This window comes from Aythya marila (assembly GCF_965140915.1).
Source record: "Aythya marila genome assembly, chromosome: 1".
Lineage (NCBI taxonomy): Eukaryota > Metazoa > Chordata > Aves > Anseriformes > Anatidae > Aythya > Aythya marila.
In genome coordinates, this window is record NC_139042.1 from 83417211 (window position 1) to 83429220 (window position 12010).

A 12010-nucleotide genomic window follows, 5' to 3' on the forward strand; every position below is an offset into this window, starting at 1 on the left:
CTAACTTTTTATTCCTTAGATAAGTGATCAAGGTGGAGGTGTACCTTTAAGGAAAATAGACAGATTGTTTAATTACATGTACTCAACAGCACCCAGACCTAGTTTGGAGCCCACGAGAGCTGTGCCTTTGGTAAGCAATTGTAATACATAATTAAATGTCCCTGAGCACTACTCTGTCAATTTCCTTTCAGTGCAATTTAATGGATCAGATTTTCCATTGAATTAATAGTTTATTGTTAGCAATTCTACACAGGTAAAACACATCAGGAGAAAACGAGGCTTGTTATCACCACTTAGTCCTTGGAACAGAAAATTGTTTTTCTTTGTCTTGACATTATATTCTCGGAAACAAGCATGTCTGCATAAGCACAATATTTTCACAGGTTAATGGACAGGATTTTTAGTGCTGTATTACCATGAAGGTGTATAACCCAAAGAGCTCTTCCTTGATGCATAAATTACTGTTAATCTCAGTTTACTGTAGGAAATGCATTGAAGAGCTGAGCCATGCTCTGAGCAACAGCCCTTGAGAAACCCCTCCTGGTAATGCACAATATATGGAACTTTGAAAATGATTCTTGTGCAAGTTATGGACCATGAAAATGCATTTAAAAAAAAAAATCCCTGATGTGCATGTGATATCATCACATTTGGTATATTGTTGTTCAGTTGGAGATCTCATGTGCTGCTCTCGAATGAGATCAGATTTCAAACAAACAAAAAAATCCCATAGCTTCTAAGAAAATAATTATTTCAGTGCTGATTGTGTCTATTCTTTTAGTGGGCATGATTCTTTAAATTATTAGTAAAAAAATAATAAAACAGTTTACTAATAATTTAAATTGGTCATTCTGATAAAAATTGTACGGCTGCTGTTCCCTCTGTTACCTTTGGCTTTCAACAAGTAGGTTAATACTGATACTATGTTTTTATCTGTTCTTATTTTTGTTTTGTATTTTTTCTAATTTTTTGGTTGGTTTTGTTTTTCATGCAGCCCTTTATCTTCAAGAATGTCAAGAAAAAGTGTTATCTGGGAGGTTTCCTTTTCCTGTTTCTCATTTATCATGTTCTTGAGTGTTGATTTTTTTTTTTTTGTGTACTTCTGTGGTTGAAGTGCCTTCAGGCAGCTAACATAATGTGGTGCCAGAGGGTGTATGACTATGTGTGATTCTGATATAAAACAATTAACAGTGAATTGAAGGTTGAAACCAAATCAGAGTGGTTCAGAGGCAACACATTTCTTTTTAGGCTATAAGTAGAACCTTTGTGGTACTGTCTTAGACCACAGATTATAGCATCATGGTGTGTAAGTGTATTGCATTGTTTTCACCAGTGCTTGATGTCACCATGGTATGTATGGAGCCCAGTTTTGTATCTACATTGACTTGCTATTAATTCTTCAAGGTTCCTCATTCTATGATATATCTTGGTAAAATGCTTCAAATGATACCATGCCTTTCATAAAATTTTTAAAAATCTTTCTGATAAGTGCAGTGATAAGGAACAGGCCTTAATTCAAATATGAACTTCTTTCTTAAAATCAAGAATGGTGGAATCTTTCTTGATTGATAATCTGCCTTTGTTCTGTCTCAGTTTTGATCAGCAATTTACTGTAGGAGCCTACAAAGATTTCTTGAAACTTGTCCTTACTATAAACTTGTACCTTGATTGCCAGTTGTATTCACTATTAAAATGTCTCTGCCTTTGTGACTCTGATTGTAAAATGTTCAGCTTAAGATTTACACTATATTCATTTTTTCTATTCATCTTTAGCAATACATTCCTGTATTTATTTCCTAATCTTCCAGACAGCTTACTTTGATTCGGTGGCATTTATACTTAGTTTTCTTCTGCTCTGCCCCATCCTCAGGCTTTTTTTTTTCTTTTCAGTCTGTATGTCACTGTAGTCAGACCTGCAAAGTGTCCTCTCTTGTGAGCCTGGCAGCTTTTGCTCTGTGAATTGGACCTACCTGTATGACTGAACATTGTGAATTGTTAAGCTTTTATGTGTGGGGTTCAGATAGGGGGAAAAATAAATAAAAATCAAGAACTGCAAGTCTGTGGCATACCTTTCCACTAAGGAAAAAAAGGGCTTTCACAGTTAGGCTTGACATGTATTGTGGTTCAGATCCAGTTATAAAAACAATTATTCCATACTTTGTATGTCAGTCTAAAAATAATCTCTCAGCAGAAAGGTTTCACGTGAATGAGTCATCTTCAGAGTCTATGCAGAGGGAAGGTTTCTTTATTGCTTAGTGCCAAAGACCAAACCACTTAAGAATTATGCTCTAGAAGGTAGGTCTGTGTTCACATGTCATTCTTGACTTAGGTAATACTCATAAACTAAATTGCAGTGCAGTGTAAATAGATGTATTTTTCTGCTCTGACTATCCCTCCCCTTGTTGTATGATCCCCCCGTCTCGTTTATGAAACGTTTATGGACTTGGAGTGTAAGAGAGGGCTTGTTTTGTTGATTGGTGGAAGTTCTTTCTCGGTGTTACTGCAAATGTTTTTTTAATCTGCTGAGATACCTTGTTACCATGGCAGCATTCTGATTCTAGCAGGTCTTGTGCTCATCTGTGCTGTTATATGCGCACTGGAAACATTAGGAACACATGGTAATGTTTAATAAGTGGATCTTCTTAGAGAATTTAATGATTCTCCCTTTGGCAGGATTTGTTTACGGTGCGAGAAGTGTGGCTTAAATCAGGTTCAATTAAACCTGTTGACACTAGTGACACTAATAATTTCCCGTTTGTTTAGTACATGCTATAATATTTAGTGAGAAATTGGCCCTAAAAAGCTTTTTCATCTCAAGGTAGGTGTGCCATTATTGACTATATTCTTCCCTCTAGGTCGAGTACAGACCTGTGTAGCAATCGATTCTTGATGATGGTCTCTTCTGCAAAATACATTGAGGCTTGCCTTAACCAGTTACTCATTGGTCATCTTTTGTTTTCGTATTTCTTACTAATTAACTGTTTTGGAAAATAACATGAAGACAGTATAGAGAAAAAAACAGAATTTTTTTGGGAAGAGTTGAAATAGCTATGTGGATCAGGACACAGTGTAAAAACACTTTCCTGGAAGGTGCAGGAGACAAACCAGAAGTTGGACATGGATTTCAAGGAGGTATAATTCTCCAGAGGGGGAAGTATATGTTTCTGGGATTGCTTGGTACTTCCCTTTACCTGAGCTGAGCAGTATGTACCATCTACAATTTGCTTTTCAGTTACTTTGCTTTTTAGTTTTGTTAACGTATTTATTTTTCGGTCTCCAGAAAAGATACAAGTAAGCTTTTGGACTCTTTTTAAAAAAAAAAAAAAAAAAAAAACATTAAAAAAAAAATTGTGAGTAGAAAAAAATGTCTGTCTTCAGTGTTTCACTTTCCCCTTTTGCTCAGATGAACTGTTACCGTCCGTGTTCAGTGTGAGCAACGCTGTAATCAGTTAAAGATCACGACATTTAGACTTCTGTAAAACGGCAAAGAGGACAAAAGTTACTGTAGGAATGGTAGTTGACCTCAGGAGAATTTGTGATGGATGCTGTAATACAAAGCTCTTTAATATTCACCCTGGTCTCCCAAGGGATGTCTTATAAAGTGACATCACATTTGCCTATTGCACATATTGCAATGCTCAGAAATCCTGCTTCTTAGCCTTCTTTGTCTTATTTTGGGGCTTTGTTACTAAGGTTCAGGGCTTTGTTTTCACTTATTGCAAGCCTAGTATTACATCAGTCAACTAAAATGTTTTACTCTCTCTCTGAACCCGTGCTCTTCCCTGTATCTTTCAGGTTGCCTTTGTAGAAATAGTATAGTGGGATGAGTTCACTGGTTTTCTGAAACTTCACGTGTTGAATTCTTCCTGTAACCCACCTTTTTGGAAAAGCTCTGTTACTCTATTGCCTCGTATATCCTTACTTTCAGGTGCTTGTATGTCTGGAGTCCTTCTGTTGTTGCTTTGGATAGCCCTGAAAAAATCAGGGGGATTCAGGTGAATAATCAAACAGTGATTGTCAGCACATACCCAGCCATCTGAAAGAGAGGGTCTATAGACCGAAATCTTACTCCTTGGCTGCAGTGAGACTCTTGTTTATTTTTATGATAATTTCTTCTGGCAAGAGTGGGTTGGAAGAGGTGCACATTCTTTGCTGAAAGGGTAAACAATACCAAGGATTATTTGTCTTGTATTTCTTTGTATGTTGTTAATGAAGTTAATTTACTCTGTGGTAGTCTTCTGACCTCCACTGTATCTGCGGCATCTGACAAAAATTTGGTATTGCCAAAGAAAGAATGGAGTATTACATCAACGGTAATCATAGAGAGGAAGCCATAGGCAGTTTGCAGCTTTGATGACTGGAGGCAACATATTCTAGCTCTTTGAGAAAATAAAAAATAGACAAGATAAAGAAACAAACCTTTGTCAGGATTGTTTATTTTCTCCTTTTCTGTACTTAAGCTTAAAAAAAAAACTGTCTAGGAAAAAAGATTGCTCAAAGCATTGGATCCCAGCTTACAGTGCAGGCTGAGGAAATAAAGGAAAGCTTGAAGAATATATCGAGGCAAATCTGGTATTTAGAAATCTGGTGTTTAGGTATCTGTAACAGTGATCTGTAACACTTTTTTAAGCTTTCCTCATGTTTGTTTTTTTCTGTTTGTTTTCTTGTTTTTTCTAGGCTGGGTTTGGCTATGGCTTGCCAATTTCTCGTCTGTATGCTAGGTACTTCCAAGGTGACCTTAAACTCTACTCGATGGAAGGTGTTGGTTCAGATGCTGTAATTTATTTGAAGGTATGAATTTCACCCCATTATAAGCTAGCAAGACAGTGCAACTTGAGAGTTTATAGCAGGCAGATGTTCTGCTTAATAACTGAACTTTCTTTTCACTCTTTGTTTTCAAATTCATAATCACTACTTTCTTTGTGTTTTATCCAAATTAATTACACAGAATCTTAAAAACAGAACTTTATAAAAGTTAACATTGACACTAATACTGATTGGCTTGCTTTAGATTCTTTTTTTTTTTTTTTTTCCAGTCCTGTGTTGGATCTTTGCATTTTGTTAACCCATGTAAATGCTGAATTTTCAAACAACTGTGTGATAAGAGAGAATTTTTGGATAATACTTTTTGATTCTATGAGTTTTGACTGCAGTAAAACTGGAACAAGACTTTTTGACTAACTCCTGACTAGTACTTTTTTTTTTTTTCTATGCAGTCCTTGACCATTGTGCACTAGATAGTTTTGAACCTATTGTCCTTTTTCAGGAGTCAGGGGCTCTAAGTTAAAACTGCTTGAATTTCATCAGGGAATTTGAAAGAATATAGTGTAGCACATAGCTCATGCAGTGGTCATTGACTCAGTGTTACCTCTGTGCCTTGCTGCGTACAGTGAACAAGCTGTGGAATCCTGCACTAACTTCAGTTTCTGATGGATTTAATCTTCTATGTGTGTGCGTGGAGGAAAAAGGCATGGTGTTTCTTGGGGGGAGGAAGGGGGAAAGGCATGCTAATCGATTGAACTATTATTTCCAGATTTGTGTGCTGACTGAGTCTGAGCTTATTGGGAAAGTTGAATATTTAAGTAAAGTATTAACAACAAATCTCTCTAAAATGCTCCCAACCAAAACTTTTTCCTCTTGGTGTGTAGGCACTACTCACTAAAAAATGTTCTCAAGTTTTATTTCTTTATTTTAACCTATTCTGAAATATAGTGCTTCAGGAACAAATGGTCACAGCCAAAGTATTTTCAAAATAGCATTGTGACATGTAACACTTGGATAATTAAGATACTTCTATAGTTACCACTTCTGTATTGGAACAACTCCCCAGAGCATCATCTTGCTCTTGGCGTCTCCAAGTGATATCTTACTGTTGCTTTTGTTTTCCCATAGGCCCTTTCAAGTGAATCATTTGAAAGACTTCCCGTTTTTAATAAGTCAGCGTGGCGACACTACAAGACCACACCTGAAGCAGATGACTGGAGCAATCCTAGCAGTGAACCAAGGGATGCTTCTAAATACAAAGCTAATCGATAATTTGCTACCTTTTGTCTCTGCTGGAGATGACCTCTGCGTTCAGTATAAAGTCTCTGCTTTGTTCCAAAATCCTTCAAACCACAATAGCTAATTACTTCCAAACAAAGACCTAATCAGGGCATTGAAAAATAGTAAGAACAAAGTGATGATTGGGACTTACAGGAAGGCACTAAGCACGTTTGGTACGTGACCTCTACCTACTTCACGGAATATGCTTGGTTGCTTCAGTCATGCATTGACAAAAGGGATTGCACTGTGATTGCGCCTAAGTACATAAAGTTGTAACAAAAGATACTATTTTAAGTGCCAATTTTTATTCCAGTAAGGATTGGCAGATTGTGCAGAATCCCTTTTCCTGGTGAACAGTATCTTGCACAGCAATATGGTGTAAGAGAGAAATTCTAGTGTAGTTAAATATATGCTTTGAAAATCCATTCTTTGCTGCATTTTATTTTGCTCAGTGTCACCTGTTACATAAAATTCCTTTGAGCTCTCTAGATTTTACATCTAATGAGCTTATAAATGCATAGTTCTAAAAAGGGTTGTACAGCTTTAAACTGATGCTTACCCCAAATTCCCAAAACCTTTTGTCAAGTGCATACAAAAATTATGTTGTTGTAAGACATTGGGACTTCACTTTTTGGTATGCACCTTATTGATTCTCTTGACACAGAAACACAAATATATTTTTAAACATTTTTCCTTGTTTTAGGGAAAAATCGTAAGTAGTTAGATCATCTCTCCGTACAAAAAATCCTGTCAATGTGTGGGGGCAGGAGGTAATTAAATTCCATGTTTATTGCCTGTCATCTTGGGGGGTGGGGGGGCTGAAGGGAGAGAAATCTGAAAGGCCGGCCAGCCAGTCATATTTGCCTTAAGCGTGTTGGTTGCTTGGAACCTGATTAGTTTAAAACCTGTAAATAGTTTGCAAAGTTATTTATATATTCAATGTCTGACAACAGTCTGGTAATCTGAATTTGTAGTGTATATAAAGATGTTGTACACCAGCTTTTGGAAAGTGTCATTGGTCTAAATAAATGAAACTGGAAGTATCAGAGAAATGGGAAGGGCAAAATATAGTTGGCACCTGATCTGAAAGAAAAAGAAAATTAAAGAGGACAAAACTAAGTGTTATCTCCTTAGCTTTGTTGTAGGGGTTACTACTGAGTATTAGGAAGCTGTTCTTCACCAAGTCTCTGCCAAAATTCTCTGCCAAATACTGTTTCTGCTACTATGGCCTTTCAGAATTAGTGAGGTTTCGAAGTTCTGGTGATGACATAGCCATGGGAGTAAAGGAGGTGAGGTGGAAGCAACTTTGCACTTTCACTTTCTCCTAGATGTTTTGATATTTTTTTGAAAGACATTGCAGATTTTAGTACAGGAAATGAAACATGTTTGCTGAAATTGTGGGGGAACTGTCCTTTTTTCCTCTCAATATTTACTTTTGTAAAGAACCAGTCTGTTAGTTAAACAGGGAAATACTGAGAAATTGCTAGATTTTAAAACAAACAAAACCCCTTAGTTTAACTTCATGACAGTACTTTGCACCTGCATAGCACATTTCATCAAAGGATTATAAGCAATAAGTTACATGTAGACCCACTTCTTTCTGAAAACTCAGACTCCTGATCTCCCAAACCTGTGCTCTCAACTGTCCCAGTCCGTTCAGGAATGTGTATGCACGTAGTTCTTGAGTTCGCAGGGCTCGAGTCTCTGTAGGCTTCTCTCCACTGAAGCTGAAGTCACATTGGAGTGGCAGCTGGCTTCAGCACGGTCCCTGTCCTGCGCGTCCCCGCAGAGTGCTGCGACACTGATGGAGGCAGAAGCAGCAGGAGGGCTGCTGAGCGCCCTGCAGAGCCCGACAGGTGGGATGAGGGAGCGTGCTGGGGGCTGCCCTGTCCCCAGCCAGACGTGCTGAATGCTCCCTGGGAAGTCTTTACAGGGTGCAGTGAGGGCATAACCGTGTGACCTCCAGAGCAATAATTTCCTCTGGCTGCGCAGGAGGCAGATGGACGTTCAAGCGGCGCGGCTCTGCTGCTGTGGTGGAATCGGTGCAAGCTGATGTGACTTCCAGCTGATGTTCCAGTTCTACTAACATTTAGTCAGTTAACTTCTGCCTTTACCCCTAACGTCTTACTGTTTTCTTGAATTCATTTCAGGTTGCGTTTTTTTCTACTAAAAATAGGAATTTGTGATGAAACTAATATTTTCCCAGTTGTATGTGATCACTTTTTCCTGGAACATTACCTAAAAATTACCAAAAACATTCCAAGGAATAAGGTAGTCTGTGTAAGAAGCTGAAGTTCAGCTTTTGTTAGAAATCATATTTTGTAGTAGCAAATCCTGACCTGGTGCTTCTTTTTGGCACCCTCCTTATAAATGAAGAGGAGAGGGAACAAAAAAAGAGGATGCAAACATACTGAAATGTGAAATGACTTCATGAAGTGACTGTAAGCAATGGAAGAAGCCAGCAAACAGAAGGTGAAATTCTGTGCAGGATCTTATGTTGTTAGTCATTTCACTTCCTTCTCAAAAACGGTTGGCTTTCAGGACTAAAGCGTTGTAGTACTTGGGAACTGAAGTCCCCTGAAATGGCGACCATTTCCAAGAACGAAGGTACAAACTGTTCAGAGCAGGGAAACGGAGCACAAGGACTGCATTTATTTTTCCATTTTCCAAAGCTTGTCCTTGGGCATTATGCTGAACGAGTGAGCAGCAGCATTGCTCCTCTCCGACCTTGACCAGGCAGCCTGCACTTGAATCGAGATCTTTGGTGTGCCATAAATTATTTACTTGCTGTCCTTATGCCGCATTCCTGCATAGGAGTATGTCTGGAAACTGTCTTTGGAAGCAACAGCAGCAGACCTTCAGGAATTTTCTAGTGGGTATTCCAGAAAACTGAGGGTGGATAGGTTTTTAGTATGGCTAGTTCGACTACAGATACTATTTTTACTACAGATACTGTTGTTTTTCCAGTTACTGCTACCTTTTTGTTAGCTATTTGCTTTAATACTTTGGGGCAGTTAATTCCAAACTTAATTTTCTGACGTTATAAAAGTTTCTTTTTTATGGATTTCCGATGTGCGGCCTGCTGATGTTGTTGCAACCTGCTTGTCTTGGATTGCAGGGCACAGTAAATAAGGAGGGAAAAAAGATGTTTTCAGTGAAAATGCTGTGTATCTTTTGTGTTTAGTGATTAACAGAAACAAATTTCCAAACAACTTCTGTATGTTGCAGTGTAACAGAATAGCTCAGCTTTCTCTTCTAGTGCCTGTTTCTCTGCTGTATCTGTTGTGAATGTGATACAATAACGCCCTGTCCAGTTTCATGCCAATAGACACGAAGCCTCTCCAAACAATATACACCTCTCTGCTCCCTGCTTTTCTAGGCTTTGTTTTGAGGTGTCAGCGCGTGATGGGAAAGACGGTGAAATGGTCACAGGTGCGCAGTCTTGTCTCTGAACTCACTGTGATGGTCTGGAGTCGTACTGCAAGAGCCTTTGTCCTGCTGCAGTTTGTGCCACCTCTTGGGCACGTTCAGAGCAGGTCCCTTGAGACATGCACAAAGAACGTGGATGTGCATTCCCGTGCTCTGGGACAACTCAAGCTACTTTTTGGTTGCGTCAACTACACTTGTTGCTCCAACTGGATAATGTAATTTTCTTTCTCTTCAGTGGCATGTAGAATTTGTTTGTTTTGCTTAAACAGCCGTTCACTTTGTCCAAAAAGTAAATGGAGTGACTATTTTTCACTGTAGTGTAATCTCCTCTTCAACTCAAGGCAGGCTAAGTATTTAGGGTGAAACCTTGACCTCACTGATATGGAAAACATTCCTCCCCCTTCACCTTTAGTAAGCCTTACATGTTGGGTGCTGCAAAGTGATCTTGATTGGTATAAACAACTCTGTAGAAAACGAACTAAATGTTTATTGTTAGTATTTATCTCGGCAATAACCGCGTCCAATTGTGAGGTGTTTGGTTCGTATGCATGTTTCCTCCGTTGCCCTACAGATGCTGTGGTTGCTGCTAGCTCTTCATCTCCTCTTCCTGACACTCACTCACCTACGAATTGTACCAGATAAGTGTGGTTTTGAGACCTTAAGGTAGCGTGATGGCAGGATGATGCCTTACTGAGCTCAAAGGTGAGTTTGATGGCAAGTGAGGAACGCGGTCACAAATTGTGTAGCGACTTCAGGGCTGAACCGTGCAAATGCTTGCACAAGTAGCAGCTTACGAGAGGCATCACACTTAAGTGAATCTGTTCTCAGGATCAAGATTTAAGCTGTTGACGTTCATTTGAAACAAAGTTTTTGTAACTAAAGTTTTAATTAAGAACTAGTAAGAAAGTTTAAAGTTCACATACTTTAAATGCCATATTAAGTTGCCTTAAAAGATCTCAAAGTTGGCATAGGGAACTTTTTTCTTGAATTTAGAGGGGTTTTTTTGTAGGATTGGTATGTTTGTGGTAATTCTAATATTGTCAAGCTTTCAATTCCTTATTGGAATTCTTCCCTTGAGCTGAATGCTGCCGAGAGGTGCCAGATGGACGGTCCTCTGAAATTCTTACCCGCATCTACAGCCTGCGCTAGGTGACAGGCAGTGGCAGGGCAGTGTCCCAGTGGTGCTGCCGGCCAGACCTGCCCTTCCCTGGGAGACCTGCTGATGGTTTCACGCTTGCCTTCTCTGCCGAGCTGTTAGCAGAGTGCTGAAACATGCCCCAGCCATGCTGGGGGTTACGATGTGAGTTTCTGAGGGTGGGAACGGAGTGGATTTGTTCCCCGCGTTGGCTGCGGGGCTGAGTTCTTGCAGTGCCGGCTCAGGTCGCTGGTGGGCTCGCCCGTGCTGTCCCGTCCAGGAGGCGTCGCGGGGCTTTCTGTCGTGGCATCGCTGGGACCAGCACAGCCCGTAACGGGGGAGCGGGGAGCTGATTTCCGTGGGGTTACCTGGTGGTGTTTTAAGTCCAATTTCGAGTCTTCTGTACTTTGTGTTGGAATTGTTTCTAGCCCAATACCCTTGTATATAACTTGTGTATGTTCTTATTTCCCTTTTCTTCTTGTCATTGCTGACAAATAAAAGTATGCAATAAAACCTACACAATGACACTTTCAAGGGACTGATTCAGTTTCACACACGCTATGTGGAGCTTAGCCTGTGGTTTGGCAGCCCAGGGGAACTTCAGGCATGCTCTCAGGTGGACCTTCAGTTTGGAGCTCAGAGTGATTTTAGATTAAAGCATCTTTCTTGTCTGTTTTGTCACAAAGCGGTTTGAAATTTTTGTAAGTCTTACAGAAATATTTGAGTGTTCCCAAATTCATCCCTACCCTTTTTCATCTGAATTTGTTATCTCAAGCATGACTGATTTTTGGTTTATTTGGTTCTAGAATGATACATAAATGCGATTGTTTCTGTATTGTATTACTCTGAATTTTCTGGTGTATTTAACTTGATTTATTTTGTATCAGTATCTTAAACTACCTGGAAGTCTGAAACTTTGTCCTCTGAGTTTTATTCCTATCAAGTACAAGTTTGGACTTTATGAACCCATTTTCACAGGAAACTCCAATCTTCTTTCTAAGGCTTTGCCATTTCAGTTAACTATCAATGATTTTTGTGGCGTAAAACTTAGTTTTTAGAAAGGTAAAATCGCGTGCTAATGTAGCTGGATGTTACTATTCTTGTTTTTGCTGTTGTGCTAAAAACATGACACCAAAGTACTTACGAAGACGACAGTTCTGCAGTCAACAAAATAGGACTACGCTTTGAGTAGAAACTCGTAAGAACTTTCTCTCTACTGATTGTAGATCTGAAGCTGTATCTTTCTATGGAGTAATGGAAATATAAAAGCACACTTGGGAGACCTCCTTCTTGAAAAACTGGCCACTGCAGAAATTACTCTGCTTCCATCATTTTTGCAAACTGTTGTTTTGTTTTTACTTCTTTTTCCATACGGGCAGGCATCCTGGTCTCTACAGCTTA

At 39.2% G+C, this 12010-nt stretch overlaps 1 protein-coding gene across 1 annotated transcript in view; it reads left to right on the forward strand.

Annotated features, from left to right (window-relative positions):
- Positions 1-7043, forward strand: part of PDK3 (pyruvate dehydrogenase kinase 3) — a 53253-nt gene extending 46210 nt beyond the window's left edge. Inside the window, exons 9-11 of the mRNA XM_082751799.1 lie at positions 20-130; positions 4678-4791; positions 5893-7043. Of these exons, the coding sequence (XP_082607925.1) occupies positions 20-130; positions 4678-4791; positions 5893-6036 (369 nt within the window). The 3' untranslated portion in view covers positions 6037-7043. The remainder of the gene's footprint in view (positions 1-19; positions 131-4677; positions 4792-5892) is intronic.
- The last annotated feature ends 4967 nt before the right edge of the window (positions 7044-12010 follow it).